General features: G+C 37.5%; 1 protein-coding gene across 10 annotated transcripts in view; it reads left to right on the top strand.

Annotated features, from left to right (window-relative positions):
• Positions 1-26129, top strand: part of MYO3B (myosin IIIB) — a 173196-nt gene continuing 147067 nt past the window's right edge. For 8 of the 10 annotated variants that reach the window (XR_014947949.1, XM_085552467.1, XM_085552466.1 and 5 more), the window contains exons 1-8: positions 1-194; positions 1393-1511; positions 4894-4959; positions 5168-5207; positions 21397-21580; positions 22465-22599; positions 23984-24088; positions 24351-24450. Coding sequence is in view for 9 of the 10 variants with exons in the window: in XM_085552467.1 (XP_085408593.1) it covers positions 4953-4959; positions 5168-5207; positions 21397-21580; positions 22465-22599; positions 23984-24088; positions 24351-24450 (571 nt within the window). In the remaining variant the exon portion in view is untranslated. Of the gene's footprint in view, positions 195-1392; positions 1512-2745; positions 2877-4893; positions 4960-5167; positions 5208-21396; positions 21581-22464; positions 22600-23983; positions 24089-24350; positions 24451-26129 lie in introns of those variants that run through there. The other 2 variants (XM_085552460.1, XM_085552459.1) reach the window with 2 other exon arrangements.

The raw sequence follows: 26129 nt of genomic DNA, 5'->3' as shown, positions 1-26129 counted from the left end.
ATGTCCGCGGAGCGCGGCTCTGAAATGGCGGCGTGCATTTGAGCAGCGGCTCTATCCCGGCTAATGGGGCGGGGGCTGTCCCCTCTCGGAGGTGATGCCGCAGCAGCCGGCAGCGCCAGGGCTTGTGTTTCCCCGGTACGCTGAGAAGTCCGCTGCAGCAGGGGAACGTGCACGGGCGTAGCGGTTTTTGGAAGGTAACAGCTGTACTTAGTGCTGTAAGCGGCCAGAGCGGAGGAGGCGAACTTAGAGTGCCTTTCTGGTTGCTTCTCTAAAGCGGTGCATTCCCTTTCTTTGCAAATATAAAATAGTTTTTAGTTTTGATATTTAAAACTTGGGGTTTTTTTTTTGTTTTATTTATTTATTTATTTATTATTATTATTATTGATTTTTGTTTTATTCTTCATTCTGATCTAAATTTGCACTCTGAAATTCCAGTAGCACTGTGCAATGAAAAGCGTGGCTTGGCATTTTGCTTTGAGATACTTTGAAACAGTTAAGCACAAAACTCTGTGTTGAACACTTTCATACAGTGGTCCTTCTAGCAGGTGAGGTGAGCATAGGATGTTGAAAGCCAGTTCACACCCTTTTCAAATTGAAGGTCTGCTTAAGTGCAAATAAATAGATCAGTTTGGGAATAGAAAATAAGAACTTTTTCACCCCCTGTGCTGACGTTTGCTGCATGTGGTGCTCTGTGGTTTAGCACCTGCAAGAAGGTTTTCTACAGCAATACACAGGTGTGTGTGGAGAGTGAGGAGAGCTGTGTGATTTCCCCCAAGAACTGTTTGCTGCCCAGCTGATGCACATGCACAATGAGTTATTTCTCCAATGCCACTCAAAATCTTTGGTTAGAAGACCTGTATTATTGACTCTGTGAGTACAGGGATGAGAGGTATAGCAAGCAGTGCAGTGGCTGTTTGGTTGCTTTAAGAGCTGCCAGGACCAATTTTGCAGCGTTTTCACCAAATGCATTCAGAATAAAAAGTTCACTGGAGAAACACAATGATTCTTGCATGCTAATGGCTGGAGGACAACAAAAGACTCCTGAGTGCAAGCTTCTTCCGAGGAAGAGAAATGTTCAGTGCTGCAAAAACAGAAGTTACTGTCTTTGCTGTCTTCTGCCAGAGGAAGCGATGGAGAAGAGAATAATGAACAAGTGCTCATAGAACGTGCAGTCCTGTGAGACTGTTCAAAGAACATTTGTGTTCAGGAGGGTGTTTTGGAAAATTCTGAAAATTCTGGTGTTGGTTTGCTTGTATTCAGTTTAAAACAATTTGGCTGGTGTTATGTTTCTGCACCCTAGTTTCAAGCTGTCATCTGAACAGCGCAGTGATACGCTGTGTGTAGCTGTAGCTTTTCTCAGTTCTTTGAGATTTCATTTTTCTTCATTTCTAGAGGTAAATTCCTGTGATCCAACCCAAGGAAAAATAAAGCTGGAAGTAAGATGAGGGAAGAGCCTCAAGGTTAGAAAGAGAAAAGAAGAAAGGGGGAAAAAGCCTCACAAAAAAACCCATGTAAGCACCGAATATTTACCAACATCTTCTACTGCTGAACTGTGGGTGTTTTCAGTAAAGTCAAATGCACTGCAGTATAACATATGGAGCTTTAGTGTTAATGAGAGGAATCAAATATGTGAACTCATTTGCTGTGATGTATTATCGCTGTGCTGTTTGATACAGACCTGTAACTCCTAAATTGGTGAGAGGAGACGGGAGAAGGTAAGGGAGTTGCAGCAGGAGAATCTAGAACACAGAAGGTACATGGTGAAGGTGGTGATCACCCAAGAACTGGTAGCATGCAGCTGGAGAGAGCATCAGTTCCACTGAATGGTTAAAGTGGTGGAGTACTCTGCAGGTTGAAATGGAGAAGGAGCAACCATCTAATAGTACTTTCAATCTGTCTCCTGCTGGTTCCCTCCTGGTTTTCCTGCCTGGCATGCTTCCTTCTCACCTTAACAGGGTTCTGTGCTCCTACTCAGAGGTCTGGTCAAGTAGAATTGGGAAGGGGCGGCTTGTCAGGAGTGACAAGATGTGACTGATTTTTTTTGTGTCAGCAAAAGGAAAACTCAGAATGAACCAGCTGCTGCATTCAAAAAAGCAAGGGCTTCAGATTGACTTGCCACACCAGAAAACTGAAAAACACCTTGAAAAACTGTTGTTTAATTGCACAAAATTATTAAAAATTAAACATCCGTGAGGAATTTTCCCTTCTCTGGGGAAATGAATCTGAAAGACGCCCTATGTGAGGCTTCACTGTGTCCAAACTGGGGGACTTTGACTAGAATACTGTTATGCTGAGATGAACATCTGATGGTCTAAAGCTGAGCTGTCCCTTCTGAGGGCAGCAGGCAGGAAGCTCTACTGACACAGCTGAGACTTCACCTGTGGTGGCTGCACAGGAGTGAGGGCAAGAGAGTATGAGATTTTTCTTGCTTAGCTGCTGCTCCATAAGGAACAAGGCATACTAGCAGCCTGTAGCTGGCTCCACCCTTCATCCAGCTGCTGCTTCCTCAGGTACTAACTTTACCTCCCTGTGTGGTGATGGAGTGCTGTTAGTGCAAATGTCCCCTATGTTTACTATAGAATGACACATTTGAAAACACCAAATAATGATCTGTGTAAAGGAAACTGTTGATCACAGCCTGAACCTCTGATTAACCATCTGAGGCAAGCAATGAGTCAGCTGTGGAAGCACAGGTGAAGGTAATTGAGCTGTGCTCCTGGGAGGGAGTAGAGCTTGACTCCACCTCTCTTAGATCCCATTTAATGGCTGACCACCAGTAAGGCAGCATTTCTTTCTGGAGATTGCTTCTTTGTGGGGTTTTTGTGGTAAGCCTCAACACTGGTGAGCATCCATCTCAACTGAAAGCCTCAGCACTGGTGAGTCTTTTCTTAGATACCCTCTGGCTATCCATTTACTCTGTAATTATGTCTATACACTTGTATTATTCCAACTATACAATGCAATGTGAATTAATAAACCAGGCAGTTTTTAGTAGTGGGGAATGTATGAAAAGCAAATGTTTTGTAATAAGGGAAGAGTTAAAGCTAGTATATGACCTTTGGCATCTTTCATTGTTCCTTTTGCTCTTACAGGTACTTCTTCCTTAGTCTGAGAATGAATAGAAATTGTAAAACTTTAGAAAATGCATTGCTGTTTGCCTTCTTATTGTGATGGCATTGTGGTTGATAATGAACTTGGTAACAAATTCGTTTTCCTTCTTTCCATGCTAATGGTAATAGTTGAGCTGTGGAGAGTGATGGTGTGCTGGTGGTTGTGCTCAGCACACCTGAGATAATGGTATAATTACTGGTATCAGTCCAGGCTGTTATGTGTTGAACATTCTGCATGGACGCTATATTTTTTGGCTGAGCATAGGCCTTTCTTGCCTAAAAATGTGCCTGCTTTATTGATTTCATAACTCAATCTTACAGATTCTTACATTTTATTCCAATTATATTAAGCGTCGCTTACAGTGTGTGAAGGTTTATGTACTTCCACCCTCTCCTATTTTACTTTCCTTGTCCCAGTTTTGTCTTTGGTTCCTCCTGTGCTTTGCTTTATTTATCCACAGTTAGTTTTTCCTTTTTCTCCTAAGTTTGTTTGTTGTACAGGCTTCCTAAAGTCACCGTAAGTTACTATTCACAATTTACTCTCAAATATAAGCATTTTATGCCCTGTCCACCAAATTTGTAAGAAATGTGCTTTGTCATGTACTTGCTTTTATTTTTGTCCTGGTACTTTGGGTTCCCATAGTAGACTTTTTTTTGGAACAAATACCTGAGCAGGCAATAAAACAAGCCAGACCAGAAGAGAGTCTGGAGCAAGGCATAAGACAGAGAGGTGAATTTGAAGAGAAGGGGCCGTTTGTGTGAAGAAGACAAACTGAGGCTCTTAGTCCCAGTTATGCAGAGGCACTGAACTGGTTGCTTCATGCAAAGTTTCAGATCCGTCCTTTTCCCTAATGTTGCCCATCTCCTGGCTTCACGTACTGTTCTCTCATTGTTGTGAGTTTCAGTCTAAGTGTCCAACTTCAATATTAATGTTTACGAGTCTTGTGCCTCCCATTCCCAGAATTAGGAAATGTAGTATTTAGGTGGAACAATACAAAGTGTCTGAATAGATGAAGTCATTTTATGAATGTTGTGCTAATCATTAGTGTGTGCTGCATAGTAGTTCAAGTATTAATAAGAATTCCACAGAACATAATGCAGAGGGGCTAGAAAGTTCTCTTGAGAATGAAAATTGATGGCAATATTTCCTTTCATCCTGGTAAGGCTTCTTACTTTAGTTGGTTCTTTCTAGTTCTACTTTCTAATTGCTATCCATAGTATCAAAAGACACAAAGTTATGTTAAAGAAGTTCCTGCCTTTGCCTAGAAATTTGTAGATTTCATTCTAGCTGTGTCATATTCAGAGTTAATTGGATGACCCAGTTTTTATCCTGGAACACTGTATGAACTTAGAGACTGCATCTAACAGTTGCTTGAAGAGTGTATCTATGATCTTAGGTACAAAAAAGCTGGAGGCCGTAACACAGTGTTGGAAGTACATTAGATGCTAATCACTAAATAGAGAGGTGACCGGGGAATGGGAACTCATGCCACAACCATAAGAGCCAGATGTTTCCTTTTTAGTTAAATTCCCCTGTAAGAGATTGATATGAAAATGGTTTGAGGGACACTGTTCATCATTCTCTTTATCGCAGTAAAGCAACATTCCACTTCTTTCCATGCACCATCCTGTTTGTAACTGAGCAGGTGAAGTGTTCAGGAAACTCTCCTAAGTTCCCTTTACAAACTAAATCAGGCTATAAGTTTTGGATTTCTGTTTCATTCATCATGTGCTCGAGACCTCCTCATGTTCCTGTTAATAATTCAGCCTTCAACTATTCCAGGTTTATTGCTCAGAGAGACAACACCTTTTGCTGGGTCCAGCATATGGCCAACAGAAGCTATGTCAGGTAAGGAATACAAGTTTTCATTTTTCACTTTTTCTCTTTTATTCTTAACCAGCTTTGAGACAGAACTATGATGCATACAACAATGTTTGTGTATGTCAACAGCTGTTAGCTTGGTTAGCCAGTTACTTTGAAACAGCTGGAGATATGCCAAAGATCTCAGGTGTCTTGAAGGCTGTCAAGCTTTTTACTCTGTGTTTTGTTGTTACAGTATCTGCAAACTCAGCAAATCCTGAAGGAAACTGGGTTCGGTAAGAAAGAACTTTTAAACTTTGTCTCCTATGGTGTTCTGGTGAAAAACGAATGTTTTGTCTCCCTTCTACAAAGTAGCTAAGTCCTTGTCTTGACTTGGTAACATATAATTCTATGGTGGGCAGCTATTAGCTATGGATTGTTACTCTGACTTTCAGCCCTTTTCTTTCCTTTTCTCATTTATTTACATGTCAAGTAATGAAATTACAACTACCAATTCAGGCCAAATACCTGACTCCCTGGTATATCATACCAAGTGTATAGTAAAGAGACAGTGAATTACTCACTGAGAACATGTGTTAAAAAATATTGTTGATTATTGACCCTGCTATTGCTTCTCAGTGTGGCCTTTGTGTTTGACAGCATGACTGTATTTGACTCAGATTGCATTAAAAGTATTAATTCTACTCTCTAACATTCCTGAAGAGTAGAACAGCCCTTCTGACTGATCAGTTACTTCTTTCTTCTCCTTTTCATGAATTAGTTGCTAGTAGAGGCTTCTGAACTGTTATGGTGCATGACATAATGAAATACAGATTTCCCTGGCTGGTAAAATTCTTAGTTGTATTTTTGAAAGAACTCTTCAGTCTCATCTTGGAAAGAAACTACAACATTTAATTTCTGCAGACTTCAACTCTTAGCTTTCTTTAAAGAGTGTTTGTTACAAATTGTGCTTTAAAGGCTGCTAGTCTTGAGTTATGAGGCCATAGTGTTAATAATTTTGATGATGGACAGTGCCTGCAGTACTGGAAGAGGAATAAGCTTTTATGACCTTAATGCTATAAGGAAGAACTGCACTGCTTTCATTATAACTCCTGTCTGGAGAACTGACTCATAGCACACTTTTTGCTTGGTGTATTCTTTGCAAAATAAAATAAAATTAAAATAGAGTAGCTCACTCTTCCCTCAGAATTCACAGCCACACCAAGTGTCAACCTATTTGTGAAAGGAAACCCAAGGATTTCATTGTAAAGAATTTTAAAAGAACAATCAGTTTACAGGGATTATTAACACTGGATGTAGCACAGGTTCCTATTAAGGATTTTCCTATCTAAGTGTTAAGTTCATGTTCTTGCACGTCTATTTGCAAGTATTATAGGAAAAAGAGAATCTCTTTCTAAGACACTGTGGTAATGGAGCTAATGACAAAACAGTTGGCGCTGTCACGCTAAGGTTATCTTCACTCTTGCAAGAAAAAAAAACAGTTAGACTGGCACATTTTTGCAGGGGTAGGCACTTAACCATATGTATAAAAGATTTGGTTCCTTTTAGCCAGCAGACTTCTGTCCTTGGCCAAGCTGTCTTTACAAGATATATAAATCTGTAGAATGCTCAACAGCCTGGACTATGTGCTGTGGTTTCTTCTCCAAAATGCTTTGACCTCTGTAGTGGAAATGCTAATTTGCAGCCTGAACCAGAGATCGAGCACCTGGTGGGAGGGCAGGGCCAGCCCAGGGGAGCTCAGGTGCATGTAATGTAATGCTCCTGAGGGAAGGGGTGCAGCCAGGGTCCACTCCTTCCCAGACCCCATTTAAGGGTTGGCAGTGGAGGCACAGGTATCTTGCTGGAGTTCCCTATGTGTCTGAGATGTTCTAAGGATAAGCGTTTGTTGTTGTTGTTGTTTTCTCCTTTGTTTCTGTGTCAATGGTTGCTCTATCTGGGCTTATCCTTTTAGCAGCCTGGGACTTTGCTGCCCTGCTATGATTGCTATGCTCTCTGTTGCATTTTAGCAACATGCCTCCACCTGTATAAATGCTTTGGGGATTAGGTGGAGGATCTTGGAGTGTTGCAACAGTACCAGCTCAGGTAAAACTGTCCTAAGGTCTATGGCTGCCAGACTGTAGCACCAAGTAAACTCTTCACTTTAATCTTGACCTATTTCTGGTTCTGTCAGGGAGGCTGTAGGTATTCAGTTGCACCTTATCTCTTCTCTTTCTTGCCTTTGTACTCATTCAAGTGGAGTCCACTAACTGCAGTCCTGCATTTCTCCATTTGCTCCAGGTGTACTTGACTGTCTGCAGATGGAAAACTTTGCTGAACAGTTCCTTAGAAGGGCCTGGTGTCATTAACAAACTGCATACTATAAAGGTCTTGTTAGAGGCCTTGGTACACCAACTATCAACCCAGATTTAAAATTCATACAGAAACTGTGTGTTGCATGAAAGAATAGCCTGGGCTCTTACTTTGTTATTATCAAGGCAGAAGTACCTCTCTGTGAGAAGACTTTGTTTTGGTTTTTTTTTGGTTTTTTTGTTTTTTTTGTTTTTTGTGGATGATAGAAATAAGGATTAAAAAAAAGTAGGTGGAGTTTTCTTGTTAGTATTGAAATCAGAAACAACAGGAAGTTCTGGTTTAAACTGTTCAGAATACTTTTGGTTCTGTTTTTTATATTTCCTGAGGAAGTGTAGAACTGAAAGAATAATGATGATCCCAAGGAGTTCTCGTCTTCATATTTTGCTGCTACTTGGAAAAAGAAAAATCCCACCACTTTGTCTCATAAATATTTCCAAGAGTGAGAAGTATTTTAGTAAACTCTGCCAAGTGGAGAGGTTCCTGGTTTAGTGTTCTCTGCTATTTCTACCCTCAGCTTTGGTACTAAGTAACTGATAGGGGAAGAGCAGAATCTTTTATAGTAGATCAACTAAATAATGATTTGTTCTACTATTTGTTGATTACAAGTGCTGTTGCCAATTCTTGTCTTTTTCATGATTTCTTTACTCATTCTTTTTTCTGCTGTGCAGCCCAGCACAAACAGAAGAATAGAAGGAAAGTGCCATTAATCTGGTCTTGAAAGACAGGCAGGGCTAGAGGTTCCTGGTACACTTCTTTCTTCAGCATCTCCCCCACTTTTTCTATTGTGATTGACTGTATCAGTTCACTCTGTCATTCAGTTCTCCTGCTGATAACATGTGCCTACACAAACTCAGGCATTGCAGTGGAATTTCTGTCCAACTCTTATCTGCATTTTACTGTGAACTGACTGTGACAAAATAAAGGGAATATTAACCATTTGGGAAGAAAGAACTCCAAACGCATCTTCAGGGAGCAGTGACAGAAGCTCTGATAGCATGCGCATGAGGCAGGAAATGGGAAATATAATTTAAACCCCAGTAAAGCTGGAAACGTGGGAGTGAGATTCAGCAATCTGCTCAGTAAAGAAACATGGGGACTGCAAATGAGGTGTCTGAAAGTCAGGAAGCTGGTAGTAGAGTGGGGCCTGCTGAAGCTACTGAAGGACACAGAGATCAGTGTTACAGGGATGTGAGGGCTCAGTAAATGATTTTTTTTTTTTTAATTAATTTATTTTTTTAAAACATGATAGGAAGGTGTATGTCATAATTGCTGTGATTCCTCTTAGGTGCAGAGAGAAACAATTCACTGCGTCCTAGATCTGTAAAATCGTGTTTTTCTTCTGAAACAGATTTTGTGATTTTTTTATTTTTATTTATTTTTTTTTTTTTAGGGCTATAACTGAATGTAGAGCATCTTACCTATAATTCTATAATCCTGGATTTTTTTCAGTACTTTCTTGCAAGTCTGTCTCTTCATCTTTGACAGACATGGGTTTTCATTATTGTACATGTAGAGAATGGATTTTGTTTTCACATGGAGTACCACATTCCATTTATTACACTAACGTTGCACTGTACGTTCTATGTCTGAATTAACAGAAAATTATAAATGCATCAGCTGCATCAGAATCTTACTTTTTCTTTACAGGCATCCAATAGTTGAAGGTAATGAATGAACTACAATTTATAGCTCATGATTTTCTTCCTCTGTTATTTCTTTCTGGAGCCTAGGAGTCCAGTGAATCACTTCTGAGTTCACAATAGGCCTGAGATCCTTGAAAGAATAATTGCTCAGAGAACGCAGCTTTCTCCAACCTGTTCCTGTCAGGAAGACTTTATTTATTTTATCACTTCAATATAAGATGCATGAATTTTAAGTACAAGAATTGTCAGCCTTCTTAAAGGCTTTTTGATGACTGACGTTTTCATCAGTGATGAAAGTAATGTTCATAATCTGTAACATTACCTTGTAGCGTTCTCAGTAAAGCTTCTGCTTCTACACTCATGAGAATGGTGTTTCCTCAAAGTTCTGGACTCAGCTAGATAAAGAATTTGTACTCTTACCTTGGAACTACTTTATTATAACGTCCCTCAAAAATAGGATTTTAATCAACTCCGGCAAATTTTGTTATTAATGCAAATCATTTCAAAAGGCTCAGTTAAATGAGACAAACATCTTGATTCTGTTTGTGTGTCTCTTTTTACATAGAGGCTTTGTTTCTGAGATTAAACCACTTTCCAGGCAATGTCGTGCTTCACAAGGGTGTAACAGCTTGTGAAAAGCTTAGCCAGGTGAGAATAATCAAGTTTGTTAAGGTCAGGTAAAACTCTTCACATTAGGCCTAAGGCCATCAGCTGCTGAAGAAGATGGCAAAACATTGTTCGATGAAAGGGGTGGATTACTGCTTTAGTAGGTGAATGAGTAGTGGTTTGAGTTTTAAGATAGAGGACAAAGAGGAATTACCCCAGAGACAGGGGTGGTTTGTGAAGTGAAAATTGTTTCATTTCCTTCTGTGAGGGCATATAAGCTGAAAAAGACCTGTGAATTTATTAGATAAGAGAAGCCTTTAATATTGATCTAAGTCTAGGTGGGCATAGAACTTAATTTGTTATCTTATAGTGTTATAGACCTTGATAAACTGCATTATGTATTGTGGATGTAGTAAATAAATCCTTTTATTAACAGGTTATGTTTACCTGGTTTGAGTGAGAGAGACCAATACAGTTGACTAACTCTGAGAAATTTGTGCGTATAGGCTCCTGTAGATGTTACTGAGCTACCACCAGGCAGCTAGCAGTCCAAACTATTTCTTAGAAATTGTGAAGGACAGGCCCAAGTATAAACCAGTAACTCAGTGTCTAGAGAGTTATTTCCATTGATTATTTCAGTGGTTCTGAGAAGCCCGATGATTGCAAAGGAGTGCAAGGGTAGAGAATGTTATCTCTAATTTTACAAATTGGGAAACACGCAACACTCTTCTGCCCTGATATCTTAACCCCTTTCTGTGTCATGCTTTGCCTCTCATATGGTAGTTGGCTTCACTAATGTAAAAGTTGAGCAGAACGTTAGGTCAGTGTGCCTCTGAGATAACATCCCATTTTTAGAATTAGTTCAGTTTTAATTAGTGAATTAACTGGATGTATAAATATTTATGACTATCTCAGATGTCTGATTACAACAGGAAATAAATAATTCATGGTAGAAAATTACCTTTGTACAACTGATACTTCAAGGGTATAAATCAGATATGGCAGTTTTGAAAAAGCAGCACAAAATGCTGTTCTTTGCTGCAATGCCCTCAAGTGAGTATGTTTTAGGTGCAACCATTGCTGTTCTAAGGTAGGTTAAGGATAAAAAAAAAAAATCCTTCCAATGCATGAATATGTGAGAAAGTCTGTTTACAGAGATGTGCGTATAAACAGAGAATATGGACAGTTTGGACAATTTAGGGAATTATAGGAGGCAGTACTTTCAGAGCAACTTGCAGTTTATTTCCAAGGGAGCTGTAAGAGATGCAAAGAACACAGTAATGCTCTGATAGAACAAATTCACATTTGCAATATGTTGGCAGGAAGGTCGTACCAACAGTATCTTCCTGAAGACAGGAGGTGTTACTTATAGAGCAGCCCTCATATCAAGCCTTAATCTTAAACTGGGAGGCTAGACTTCAGTGGAAGGCCTTGGTCGCAAAGTGGGGTTGAAAGGGACCACCTACAAAGAAAAACTGAGAGACTGATGGAAAATTATGCCTACCAACTCTTTTAATGGAAAATCAGCCTCTCTACAGAAAGGGAGCTTGCTACTGAAACCACGAGGAGTGATTTAGAAAAGAACAGCAATGTTTCAGGGTAGACAGCACAAGCTTGAAGGAAGTACTGAGGGCTGTTAAGTGTAGTGGATTAAGGGGAAAAAGTTTTCAATGTCAGAAGGCTTAAACAGGGAAGTTTTATGATAAGGTATTGTTTTGACTGCATATTTCTCTTTTTTTAATAGCTAAATTAAAAGGGTTTTTTAATAGCTAAGTTAAATGGGTTTTTGAAAGCTCCATTACATTTGTGCATTTATTTGTTCCATGTTGCAAGTATAACCCCCATTACAGAGCTCTGAGAAAGAATGCCAGGGCACTAGGTGTCTCCAAACTTTCTTCAGGAGTGTTTGCAGCAACCCAAAAGTTGAATTTGGAAAAGAGGCTGGTTCATTCCTTTCTTCTGAAAGTACACAGAGTTTTTGTTGTTATTACTTTATTTTCTTTTCTTATTTTCTTACTAAATTGTACTCTCTTCAAGATCACATCTCTTGGAGGTGTTAATCTCCCCCAAATCCTTTGAATCAGGAGGGATTGAAGTTGATTAGTGCTTCTCAGTGTGAAATACCTGGCAGAAGCAAGCTCAGAGTTTTGCTTGTGTCTGTGTCGGCATCTGTTGTTTTTCCCTAGACACCTGCGTGCCTTTTCCTTTACTGGGGTGGCTAAGTTCTTTGGCAATGTGTTTTTGAGTTGGTGGGGCTAAGGTCTGTATGTAAATTGCATTGGGTGTTTGGGAATATTCCCCTGTTCAATAGAGAAAAGTCAGGTCTTTCTTGCCATTGACCATGCATAAGAATGTATAATAAAGTACACCCAGGACTGAACTCCTCTTTGCAGCCACAAAGCAGGACTTCTTTTCAGATGAATATCTGGAGAATCATGATAGTATAGCAGTGTTATTTGCTTTACAGGTCAGAATATACAAATACTGAAGTTGTGATATTGAGAAAGGAATCATCAGTTAAAATGTCACAATGGAATATTATTTCACTTTTCCCTCTGAAGCTTTCTTCCCGTCAGAATCTGCTATCAGGTTATTGTTTCTGCTTGCCTAAAATGTTACTGGATGGTGATGTCTTTGTCTTTTTGGGGTTCAGACCAGCAGATAACAAAAATGGTTTTTCTTCAGTGTAGGTTAAAGCAACATTAAATATTGGATATAAATATAACAACTCTTGCAGCTCCTATGCATATCACCATCTATCCTTCTCTTCTATCTATCTGTACTCAAGAATCCTTAACTGATTTTTAAGTTCAACAATTAACCATGAATAGCAGCAGACACTGATGTTCTGCTGCTGCTTCATGTAATGTGTTTCTGCTGGGAATATATTGAGCAAATTGTTTGAGGATTTGCTTAGGTCTTTGTTTCTGAATTCAGAGTAAACTGTTATTAGCCTAGAGAGCATAACTTGAATTTGTAGGTTGCTCTGAAAGTAATGTGATCTATTTATTTCTATAGGAACTACAGCAGATACAAAGGGCACAGTAACACTATTTGACCAAGGAAATTCTCAGCTACAAAACACTGTTTTCCAACATGGTCACCACTAACTCTGTCTCCACTTTCACCAATGATGGACAAGAGCCTGCATGCTGCTCTTTTAGAAATCTGCAACAGCAGATGTGACCTGCTGTTAACACTGCTGAAATGCATCACCCTCTGCCTCACTGTGCTCACATCCACTGTTAGCTCTCCACCAGTGTTCAGCACATCTGTGAATGTCAGAGTGCCTTTTTTTTCCACATATAGGAATTCAGTTCCACGCCTTTGCTTCAAATGCACTTCCTTGTCAGAGATCAAGTTGTCAGACTGCCCCTCTGCTGCCATCTGACACATGGTGACAGAATGTAATGGAATATTGGTGGGAAGCTACTGCTGTACCATTAACAGCCACCTCTGATGTTCTGGGCCAACATAATACAACAGGAGGCATTACTTTTAGAGCTGCACTCATACATCTATAATTTATTAAACTTAATTCTTTGAAGGTTTTTTTGATAGCTGCTCCATAAAGACTGGTGCTGAAGGAAGTTTAAAATGAACAGATTCTATCTCACATGCCTATTATTATTTTTGAAGCCTGTTAGAGAAGAGAAATTATGCAAATTGGTGTCACGGTAGGCTACTGCACACATGCTGGTAATGCATAACAACTAGCTTACTGATGAAAATACTTCATCTTGAGCAAGAGTCATTGTCAGCACTGAGTGCTGCTCTTTGTGTTGTGGTTAACAGTTTATTATTATTTTGCTCATGGATAAAGAGAATGTCTGTTCTTATTTAAAATCCTCATTAGAATGAAACTGTTGTAAAAGTAATGCTGGAGCACTATAATGTTGAATTATGATTGATTACATTATACAATTAAGGTATTTTGTGAAACAGTAGGAATATCCTTCCAAAAAACTGAGCAGTTTTGTGGCTCACTCTCTGTGAATGACTAAGTGGCTTAAATACTTTAGCTCCTGTATGTAAAAGACTTGATAAATAGATTAGGCTCAGGATCAATTAGTGTCACACTGATCTTCAGTATTAATGAAGTGAAGCTGCTAGGATTCAACCTGTTTATCTGTACCCTCCATGACTGCAACTTAAGCTAACAAGCACTGTAGTGTTTGTATAGTGCTGGGCCTGGGAACTAGCATGCAGAACACACAGTTCTGTGCAGTACTGGCAGATTCGAGCCCTGCTGTGAGGAAACTGTCTTAATTCTGAAGAATTCCTGTATCTTTTGTGGGAGACAAATCCAGTATAAGATAAACTGATTACAGGAAATAGGTCACCAATGTAAGTTTGCAGTTTTTTTCTTATAACTTTTTTGTGTGTTTGTTTTAGATTTTTTTTTTCTTGACCTCTGTATGTGAAGCATCTCAAGCTTTTGTGATTAGTCTGCAGTGTAGAGGCTGGTTTTGGTATAAGTGCTGTCATTCGGTTCTTAGCTCTTCTTCCTTCCATTTTAACACTACCACAGGCATTTTAATTGCTGTGACAGTTTGCTGCCAAAGGAGATGGAGAAAATGTTCAATATTGATTTTTAACGCATGGGGACTATTGCTGGTAGTCACTTGATTTCCCTCTTTCAGTTTGTAACTGAAAAGGCTCATGGGATTATTAACTGCATTTTAATGCTGAATTCCTAGCCTGAGGCAAAACTGATGTGTTAGCTGTTAGTCATTTGTAACTGCTTAGTGTATTTTGTTTGGAATACTGTTTAGATAACTAATAGAAACATAAATAATATAAGTACTGTTTTGTCACTGATCAGAACTTCCTGTTTGAGTTGTTAACTGGCTTTCAGATGTTTGGATCTGGTCTTGGACAATAACTTCTGCTTAATATTTTGTGAGTCTTTGTGTGCTTGACTTTTATATTTATAATGTAATAACCCTTAATTTTATCATTACTGACTAGGTGCACCATCTTATTCATCATTTGGTGTCCAGAGATGTAGATGTGAACTGATTCATTTAGCAGTTGGACAAATGGAATGTATTGTAATTACTCATGAATGATCAGCATCTTTACTTTCAGTGGTACTGAAAGCATCATTAGAAGTCTCTAATGATTTGTGTTAGTAACATGATTCCCTTCACGTCACAAGTTAAGACAACTCTTCAAAAATTGGGTGTTTTTTTTTTTTTAAAAATACGAATTACCTCCTGGAAGCCCTGGAAATGTCATCTTGCTAATTTTGTGAATGCAAAGTTTATTTTCTGCATGTTAGTGTGGAGTGCAGGTTGACTTTTACCAGCTGTTTTCAAAAATTATGCAATGGAATTTCACTTAGCTTCACCTTCCCCCCCCCCCCCCGGTAATTACCCCCTTCTGGTAATCACCCAAATAAATAAGTTCCTACAGTTTTTATGAAAATCGGAGACTAGGGAAACAAACCAAAGCCCTCTCTGGTAGAGATGCAGATTGAGTTTTGTCCTTTATGCATTGTAATTTGCTTAGACCATCTGTGTGTTAACAGTTCCAACTTTACTACAACAGAGGCTGACCTCTGGGTAAGTTAGAGGAAAGGAAGATTAATTATTTATGGTAGGATTTTACAGAGATACAGATTTGTCAAATTCAGTAGTTTCGCTACTTGTTGAACTAGCTGTTTTGTGGCTTTTTTAGCACTGTGAATTACTGTTTACAAATCTTTTCACTCTATCTTCACTTCAGCTCGTGTGTATTCAGTTGAGGAAGTTCAGCTATGGTAGATGAGGAAAAAGCATGTTGTATCTGTGAAGTTCAGTGAAAATGAGTGGAGCTGAATGTTTCCAAGATAAATAAATTTGATACTTAATAGAAGCGTTGACATCAGTGAAGACAGATAAAAGAGAAGCAAAGCCCCAGGAAATTCTATGAACTACTAGTAATCACTTTTATTTAAAAAAAAAAAAAAAAAGCTGAGATAAAGATGAGGGTGAACTCAAACTAAGATCTTCCTACTCTAGAAAACCTCAGTGATTGCTTGTTCAGTACTTGATTATGCAGTTGGTTGAGGCAGTGTTCAGTTTAACTTATGTAGCATGGCCCATTCTGTTCAGTTTAAGCAGCTCTGTTTAAAGCTACTGTTGTACTGTCTGTAAGTCCCATTCAACCTCAAAAAAACATGAAGTAAACCGGTAAGCTGGCTGTTAGAGGCAGCAAGTGACATGAAGCCATAGGTCCATTTTAAGAGAGAAACATCAGAATGAATTTTTGAAAAGAGGAACGACGTGACTTTTGAGGGAGTTGGGAGAAACGAGGTGACATCTGGAATAAAATGAGTTCCTTGTGAAGCAACAGCAAAGACAGCAGTGCCTACTGATCCGACACAGGCCTCTGAAAAAGGCTAAAAATGCATGCCAAGTAAGAATAGATCTATATTTGCAGAGTATTTGGTCAGGGGCCAGGCCATACTTTATCTTTTCCTCCATGCACATTTGATCTGTTTACTTATGAAAACAGCTAATTCCTCAGGATGCACTTGTACTCCCAGAGCAGTTATCTTGTCTGTTTGATTTATATGAACAGTACAAAAATGATAAAGCTTTATTGCAAAAAATTTAAATGCTTTACCCATTAAAATGATGGTCCAGTAAGAATTTACTTAAAATATTTGCAGTGCAACAGATAATAATGCAATGAATCTATAACACTGTATCCAAAAAATTGAACTAAGGTTATAGTCTTAAATGCTGTGGTTCACAACTTATTTAGGAGTGTGAAACTTGCCATTTAATCAAAGTGTTTTAAAAATATATATATCTAAGAGTACTGTAATTATTTTACAGATTTCCCCTTTAGTTATTGGCAAGGTCTAGTTGTGTGTAAACATTAAAAAACAGTGCTTTCTAATACTCTACTGATGCAGCTAGTAAAGTCAGATGCTCAGATGCTAGTATACAAACTTCAAAAGCATTTACTGGAGGAAGTATATCCCTGTAGTCTAGAGAGTTATCTGCATATGACCTGGTGAGATCTTAAAATTTTTATTTAAGCCTGTTTTGTTTCTGAACACAATGAAAATAGCATTACTGTTCTATTACAGTATTACAGAAATGGCAGAATAATTGTATTGTAGTAGCAGTCTACCATATGTTTTCAAGATGGGTAGCAAATGCCCATTTAGACACATCCATGATGGCACAGAATATCTACTATGGAGGGTTGGGGGTGCGTACTGTACTGCAGAGATCCTGAAGAGGAATCAGATAACACAGTTAGGAACTAATCAAGTTGTTCTTGTTCTCTTCATTTCTGTACCTATGTAATAATTAAGTAGTAGATGACATTTAAATGTTTTTGTCATGATGTCAGTTGGGGTTTTCTGTGTGATTTATTATGGTTAATCCCAAGAATGGGATTGACGTTTCATGTTGTGATGGACTGGAATCACAGAAACAACTTTGGCAAAGGCAAGCCTACAGTCACAACGTTTTCTTCAGAACTATCATCTATGTACAACTCACTGCTGCTGCATATCACTCTGACCTGGTCCTGTCACTGATCTTAGAAGTCTGTAACTTTGAGTTATTCTATTTATCCATAAAAATAACGCAGAAGATAAGAAAGAAACAAAGGTATTCCTGAATTTAGAAGACTATTTGTAGAGAAAGGAAATTTATGCAAGTACAAATAGTAAGAGGTTTAAAAAGTGTAAGATGGAGTATGTTGAAAGGGAGAATGTGTTTCCTGGTTACTTTCTCTGAAATCAGAGATGCAGTATGCACAGAGCCTGTTTCATGGTTTCTGTATTCAACTGGGACTTATTCTGTGAACTGAACTTAACAGGAGTGTTTCCAGGGATCTACCTTTCATCTTTAAATAATAGCAGTTGTATTGCCTATTGTCCTATTTTTCCTTTAAGTTGGCCTAGTGACAGTGTGGTCAGTTGAAGTATGGTTCTTTTTGTCTGTATGTTGTATAGTATTGGTAACAGCTTTTGAATATACTCCTGTCCTTCTCTATCTTCTGTCACTGACCTTCATCCTCTAGAGAACTATGTGCATCACATTTTGCAGCTGCTTCTCCTACAACCAACTGAAAACAGTTATAGGATGGTATGTTGATGGATTCTTTTGTATGCTGTATTTCAGGATATTGACATCCCCTTTGTTTCAAACTAACCAGAAAGAAACAGCTAGAGGGAACTAGCAAAGAAAGCTGTTCTGATTATTGATTTTCTTATGGCTTTCAGTGGTTCATTAATTCCCCTAACAATTTCTTCCTAGGTAGCTGGCTTGGTGTGGCAATCAGTAGCCAGCAGAATAGGGGCTGTCATGGCTGGGTGAAGCCATAGCTGATAATCTCAGTTTTGCCATATGAATTCTTCTATCTATGGCTCATTTATTTAGTGTAGAAGCAAAATAGAGCTCTCTATAAATAGTGGAATACTGTAATTTTGAATTTGACATTCTCATTCTTTTACAATTTGTGTAGATGCCAGAAGAACATCAGCCAGCTGTTTCACAAGACAGGCAAGGGGTTGGAAAAAAATAATGCTGAGAAATTAGCTGTATGCAAGAATTATTTGTATGGGAACAGTATTTTTTAGATATATATACATTGTTATTTTTTTTCCCACTAGTATTAACTGGAATTGCTTTTATGTCCCTCCCAGCTGCATTAAAATTCAAACTATATGGTACTGTATAACCACAGTTGTTTAAAGCACCAGGCTGGTCTGAGGCTCTTACTACTTTTAAAACCTGTGTATCTTGTTTTACAGTGAACAAGAAAAAGGGTGCCTGTTTGAAGGCAATAAGGCAAATAACTGCTGTGTGAAAATTCAGTAAGGCACTACCAAAAAGATAACTGCAATGCTTAAGCTATTTCTGGCACTGTTTTTTGTGCTTGTGGGTCCCTCTTTCCCTATCATTTCAGAGAAAGATAGCTGTGGGATAACAAATGTACCAGAAAAATGTTGACTTGATTCTAGAGGTTGTTGCATCATATAAAATCTCTACGTAATCATATAAAATCTCTACATAATATTTCAGTGTGGTCCTTTTATAGTTTTTCACTATATAGTTTGAACTTTGTGAATTTGCATTGAGAATCAAAGAGGAACTTCTGGAATACCATGTAATTTCCAGAAGGCTTTTTTTTGGAGGCTGTTAAGAGCCATTAGAGAAGATTGTTGTTTATAAAGGGAAAAATGACTTGTGGACTGTCTGTAACCCATATTTCTTTTGTTAACCTTTTATAGTATGATATAATTATCTAGATTGGAAAAGACCTTCAAGAAAATGTCCGAACATCAACCTGTCTTTCTGAGTCCTGTCACTAAATCAAGGCCCTTACTGTCACATCCATTCTTTTTTATCAGACAAACCTTGCAGTCTGTTTGCCTTCCTGTTAAGGAATGATACATAATTACAGATTCTAATGTCAATCTTATTTATTCTTTAAATTTAGATAAAACTTGTTTATGCATCTGCTATCTTAAAACTTTGTTGTACGTGGTCTCACTTGATTTGTTCTGACCCCTAAAGGTTTTCAAAATGTCCAGGTGTTACAGAAAGACTATTGAAATGTACTTTCTTGTTGGAGAGTGTCTCACTTCATGGACAACTGAAAGAAATACTGTCAGTGGCTGAAGTCTGTTAAGACTGTTTTCTCCTCTTGTTTGTCGTGGTTGGTCAACACAGGTTTACAGCTTACAAAAGAAGTTTCTCTCTCTCTCTCTCTCTTTTTTTTTTTTTTTTTTTTTTAGAATAAATCTTGCTATTTGCTCCAATTTCAGCCTAAGAGCATCTGACCCAGTCTCTTGTCAAGTTGTCCTTTTTGCCTTTTTTTTTTTTTTTTTTTTGCCCTTTTTAAAATAGGGTTTGGTAGAGTGCAAGATGCTTGTTGATAACATCTAGTCACTCCTCAAATAGTTGAGTGTGCAGTCACAAATAGCTTTGGATAAGATGTTCCCCAGCCAGCAGAGTTAATTGCCGAAGTGTAATTTTTCAACATCTGCTGTGGGCTATTCTGCTTGCCCACTTGGAACAGATTTAACCACTGAGAAGTTTTCTCCATCTGGTGGTAGAAATCATGAAATTCTTGTAATCAGGAGGTCTGTAATAGGTTGAGGCTCCCTCTGGGGAGGACACTGCTAAGTTTTACTACAGCTAGAAGCCACCCTTTGTGTATCACTTCAAAGCACAGAACAGGTGTGAGATCTGATGTGTGAGGAGTAAAAGGAGAAAAGCCTTCCTAGAGGAATTTCAACTTCAGCATTTTAGAATTAAGGTTTTCTGGATATGGGGTTTTATAGAGTTGATTGCATTCACACATAACTTTTCATTGTACAAATAAATACAAATATGGTAGCCCTTGATTTAGGGCATGCAGTTTTGTGAATAAGTAGAAGATAAGCAAAAAATTGAAGTAAAAGCAGAAGTTGAACTCCTAAAAAAAAAAAAATAAAATCAGACTTCACAGTGCTTAAGGTAGTAGTGTGTACTGCTTTTTTGCAATGTAAAATTTTTACATCAGTCACAGAAATATTATAACTTACTAATGATTACTTGTTAATTAGAGCAAATTCAGGAAATGGCACAACTTCTTTTAATTTTAATGGAAAAAATATATATCCTTACTGGCTGCTTAGGAAAGGTGGCATTGTAATATATATTACATTGGTATGAAGAATGCTATGCATCTTTTTCTGGACATTCTATGTGACAGACTAGTTGTTACAGTGACAAGGAAATACCAGCTGCCTTTACACATGAATATTGGCACTATTTCTCCTTTAAAGCATTAAAATGATATGTTCAATGTGTCTTTGGCTTTTGTTTAATTTCTGAGAAACAACTGTTCCTACTTACATTTGCATCAGTCTTCCTACCCTAAGTAAAGCTTGTTGTTAAGGTTGGCTTATCGGAAGCTACATGTCTGTGGATGCTGTCTTCAGTTCATGTAGTACAGTCTGTTCACCAGTTTCAGCAAATTCTTTCTCTTGATCTGCTCCAGCATTGAGGTGCTGACTGTATGTGTTTAGAATACTATAATTTATTTGCAGTATGCTGTATTGGATCCAAGTAGTGAGAAACTGTCCTGATAACTTACACTATTGACCTTCAAAAGACTTATAACATTGACTAGCCTTTTTCTTTTTCTCTTCTGTTCTCCTTTCTGTTTCTTCTCTTCCCCTTTCCTCCCCTCATCAAGAAATGTTTTGTGCTTTCTGCATGGTAAATTTCTTTAATTATATGTTTAATTACACTTTTTTTCTTGGAATTTAAAAACTTTCCTCTGGAAAGTTATAAAGCATACAAACGAACATCTTCGTTTTGCAAACTGCTACAAAGATCTATGTTGCATATGAAACTGAAAGCAGCTTATTTTCTATATACAGCCCTGTTGTAGATGTATTAAATATGAAGTGTTTTACCTACTGAGTCTTTGCCTGGCTATTATCCAGGGAGTTAGATAAAATGGGTTACTTGAATGACATAGCTTTTTAATGCAAAGGAAATAATGTCTCATTTCATGAGTTGTGTTAAACAGTTGGATAAAATGTCCAGTAAAAGTGCATGCTGTGGAGATCAGATTTTGGCCGAACTTATTAAAATGGGTTCAGAATGTAGCATATGCAGCAATGTTTAAAGCAAATAGTTAATAAATGCAGCAAAAAAAAGTAAAGAGATATGACCTAATGTGTTTTCTTTGCCTTCCTTTATCTAGTGATCTTATCCCTCCACATGATTTTCATTTGTAATTCCATCTGCGTATCTTTTCAAATTAGATCAATATTTGATTTCTTTATCATAAAACTGCTGCTTTAGTTCAGTTACTTAAGGCTTCCCATTGTATATCTGTCTGCTTTGTTTTCCAGGAAGCCATTGTATGGATTATTTCAATATAATTCCAGCATGATTGGGCTAGAATCATTAGCTGATCCTACAGACACCTGGGAAATAATAGAGACTATTGGAAAAGGCACTTATGGTAAAGTCTATAAGGTTGCCAATAAGAAAGATGGGAGTCTGGCAGCAGTAAAGATTCTTGATTCTATTAGTGTAAGTAAAGTATTAAAACTCATTGCTAGTTAAAAAAATAATAATAACAATCAAATAGAGTTAATGTAAGTAAAATATTGAAAGCATCCTGGAGGGAATGTTTTTGCACAGTGCATTGACAGAAGGACAGCTGAAAGGTGCTGCTGAAAATTTCATCATCTTGCATGTTATTTGAAAATAGCATTTCCTTAGTTTCTATGTCTCATAAGTACTCCAGCACCTATTCAGTCCCCTGTGCTTGTAGCATGCGTGTGCTTGGGGTTCTGTTTTAGGAAGGAAGACAAAGGATACAGTTAATCTTGAACGTTCTCGTTCTAAACTCCCTGGAAGAATTACTTTTTCCATCGCAGAAATACTGTGAACTTCATGATATTTCACAATAGTATTCTGTAAGTGTATGATATTGCTAAGCAATAATTAAAGCACAGGCAAAATTCTTGGAGGTGATTCTCTGCTAGCTCCAATTTTAGTGAGATTTAAATCCCTGACCTCTCCTGAGAGCCAAAGCCTTTGCTCTCAGTGGAGGAGTTAACAGGCAACTGTACAGGTTGGATCAAGCTGGAGTTTGATTGTAATAGTTGAGCTAGTTTATTTACTATGAAAGAAATTAAGAGTCCTTGCAGAGGTGCTGCTTTCCTTATACAGATTTCACATTTTTGTATGTAAAGAAAAAATAAAATAAAATCAAGTGTCAGGATTTGATGAAATTAAATACCATAGATTGAATCTGCAGTATCATGTGAGTACTTTCTGCAGTGTTAGAAGAAAACCATTTAAAAGTAAAAACTACTTAAAAATAGCTCTTTTTATCTGTAAGAGTTTGTACTTGCTTTACACAAGGTTGCTGTGTTTGTATGTTCCATATGTTTATGTTTTCCATTCAGGATGTAGATGAAGAAATTGAAGCAGAATATAATATTTTGCAGTTTCTTCCCAATCATCCTAATGTTGTTAGATTTTATGGGATGTTCTACAAAGCAGATCAATACGTGGGAGGACAGCTCTGGCTAGTACTTGAGGTAAAAACATCTTGATAATGTTACATCTTAACTAGTGAATGTTGGTGGGTCTCTTTTCTACTGTTAGGAGAGTCACTAGCTTTCATGATAGGGGCCATTTATCAAAAGACTAGTGATAGATGATATGTCACAATATACTGTTGAAAATCTCACAAAATATAAGAGGGAAAGTACTCACACTTTATTTCTATTCAAGTTGCTACATTCTGCCTTGAAAACCACTGTATCTTGTTGGTAAGAATGTTTTGCATAACAACAGCTTGATTTTTCTTGTTGGAGAACATATTAGATAAAACATTTCTCAAGTTTTTTAGAGGTCAAGCAATCAAGGGAAATGCAAAACATTATGTAGAAGTAATGTGGCAAAGAATTAACAAACATGCTGCCCGTTGCAAAATGAACAGAGAAAATGTAATTTAAAGCTAGAATTTTGTAGTTCTAGAAACTACCAATAGGAATGCCTACTGTTAATTCTTCAGTGGCAATTGGTATTCTTGCAATGAAAAGTGTAAAATGACATATGGAAGTCTTGTTGCCAGTTAAGAAACTGCAAAAGGCTTTTGCAGCATGAGTGAGGATTTCTTCTAAGCAATTTCCAGGCTTAATAGATGCAAAGCTTTTCACAGGCTGATGTGTTCAATATAATGGTGTTCAAACATTTTGCTGTTATAAGTAGGCTGAAAAGGTTAGCATTTGCTTTTTAATTACAGTTCATTTTAGAAATTCCATTCCCTATTCTTGAATGATGATTTGAATCAGAATGGGAAACCCTTACTTCCACTTCAAGTCATAGAATCTCAACAGTACGTTTAACTTCTGTTTGTGGTAGAATTGTGTAGTTCTTTGATATTTCATATTAAATTCCATTAACTACTGATAAAGGAGATTTGGTACCTTTGTTTTCCTGTTGCTCTTTACTGTATACCTACTGGCTTTGTGTTGAATTTGAGCTTGGATTTCCATTTGTTTTCTTTCTTTTTTTTCTTTCTTTCTTTTTTTTTAAGTGTAGCACATCAGACAGATTGTTATCTGTGGTGCTGCATATAACAAATAATTTATATGGTAAAATTGTGAAATATTCTATATAACAAAACTGAATATAAAATTTGAAAGAGCTAAGTCTGTACAGACCTTACCAATTAAGTACAGTCTTGTCAGTTGCTTTCAGTGCATGTTTTCCAGACTTTGAAGACTTTTGGCATTTAAAAAATTGCAATTTCCTTGCATGGATAATTTTATGGATAATAGCAAAGTAAAAATCTCATTGTTCCCTGACTTGTGCTGTAGTATGGTTTCATGCAGTAGTTTTTCACAGCCTAAACAAGCGTGTTGAGTAACAGGCCTTGTCTTGCTTTCTTCCCCTTTGTGTCTCACCGCTTCACAGCTGTGCAATGGAGGGTCTGTCACAGAACTTGTCAAAGGTTTGCTGAAGTGTGGCCAACGATTGGATGAAGCTGTGATCTCATACATCTTATATGGTGCTCTCTTGGTAAGGTTGTTCACTGGGCTTGTAATGACAGCAGAGGGTGCAGTTTGCTCATCTCATACACATATTTTCCATTTATAAAGAATGATAATGTTGGCAATATTATGTGGGCTATTATTGCAGCAGGAGTTGTATCAAGCATGTAATCTAGTGGACAGATGTTTCTACAGACTATGTGCAGATTGTCTTCATTACTTTCCCTAATAGTAAGGTAAATGTTTTTAAATAAGGGAGTAAACTTATTTTTGTTACTGCTGGTATATAGGGCCTTCAGCATTTACACAATAACCGGATCATTCATCGAGATGTCAAAGGGAACAACATTCTTCTGACAACAGAAGGTGGAGTCAAGCTCGTTGACTTTGGTAATGACCACTTACCATTTGTTTTCCTGATACATGCAGTTTAGCCAAAGGCATCTGTTTTTTCCACAGGGAAGGCAGAATGCTATAATGGGAGATTTTCAGGATGATTATCAAGATTATTTTAAGGAGGGGAAAATGAGAAAGCAACTCGATACAGCAAGAATAAAAATTCTATCAAAAAATCAGTAATACGTATCTAACTTAAAAGCACAATCATAATAATTCATTGTTTAAAATATTTTGGAAGGTGTCTTTTTATTTACAAGTCTTTTCTTGCGTTTTGCAAAGATGTCAGTTTCAGAGTAATTGTCCTAATTTAAATTTAAATATTGCGTCTTTTGCATATGAAAAGAAAAACATCCTTCTCTTTGAAATGACATTTGTTAGCCTCTAGCACTTCATTCCCTCTGAGCAGAAGGTAAAATAGTCCCATGTGTCCAAAACCCAATATCCATTTAATATATTATTGTTGTTAGATACAAGCATGGCCAGTCTTGAGAAATAATTGTAAGAAATAGAGGGGTAGGGAGAGAAAAAGAGAAATGGACTTTTCAATAATTTTTAATTCAGTTCACCATTTTTCTTCTTTTGTATATGCACTCAGAAAAATAACAAAGTGCGCTATGTAGTCTGCCTGATATGTATGCAATGGGAACAAATTATTAGTAATTTGCGATTCATTAGTTAACCATAAAATGCGTAAGGTAATCATCATTGAGAACAGTATTGCTTGGACAACAGATGTATGTTTAGTAGTGCATGAAGGTAAAGAAAAATGTTCACGAACTGAGAGTAGCATACAATGATGTGCCAAAAATCATGCAAAAAGTAATGATTTAAAAAGTGAAATTCATGTACTGGAAAAAGAATACATTACTATGACATCATCGGTATTACAGATTTGACATTAAAAGTAACTGTGTTGGGGATTATGAAGTAAGTTGGAATCAAGAAGTAGCAAACTTCTCAGTGCCTTCTAGGGATGGAACTTCATTATATTGAATAGTGGAAGTAACAGTTAAAATAGTGATGGGAGAAACACAACCTGAAGCAAAATTTGCAGCAAATCCCTGGGCTAGTATGAGGGAGACAGGTAATTTTTCTTTTGGGGGAATTCTGTCAGTATGGTCTTTGTAACTATGCCCTTCTGGGAAATATTAGCTTCCCTCTCTGACAGTTCTTATCATACATGTCAATGGCATTAGTTGCTGCTGAAGCTCAGCATGGAGCTCCTAAGACTGAAGACATATCTGTGATATATGAATCCAAGTGGCATGTTCAGGAAAACTGAGAATCCCAAGATTTCTAGCATCCAATCTCTTTCCATGTTAAGTTATTGCTTTTTTTTTTTTTACTTTTCCCCTCCTCCCCCCCCCAGCCTTAACTTTTAAGATTCACCAATAAGAGCAGCAAATTACAACAAATATGGCTACCTCAGAAAAAGACATGAGCAAACACTCACGTTTCCTAATACTTAAACACTAGGAAGTACAGAGATGTGCTTCTTATCTGACAAAATAGTATGCGCTAAGGTTTTGTCAAATTGGTCTTTTTCTCACTAGCCCACTGCTTTAGTCATAGAAAGGACTCTGGGATCAAATTAGTACTGAGTTGCAAATGAAACTATAGTCTGTAGAACTGTCCCATTTGTTGCAGAAAGTGGAAGATGTTTAGTGAAA

The sequence above is a fragment of the Coturnix japonica genome, chromosome 7, assembly GCF_054131305.1.
Source record: "Coturnix japonica strain WE chromosome 7, WE-NBRP24, whole genome shotgun sequence".
Lineage (NCBI taxonomy): Eukaryota > Metazoa > Chordata > Aves > Galliformes > Phasianidae > Coturnix > Coturnix japonica.
Note: the sequence above shows the minus strand (reverse complement) of the source record. Positions and strands in the feature narration are given on the sequence as shown.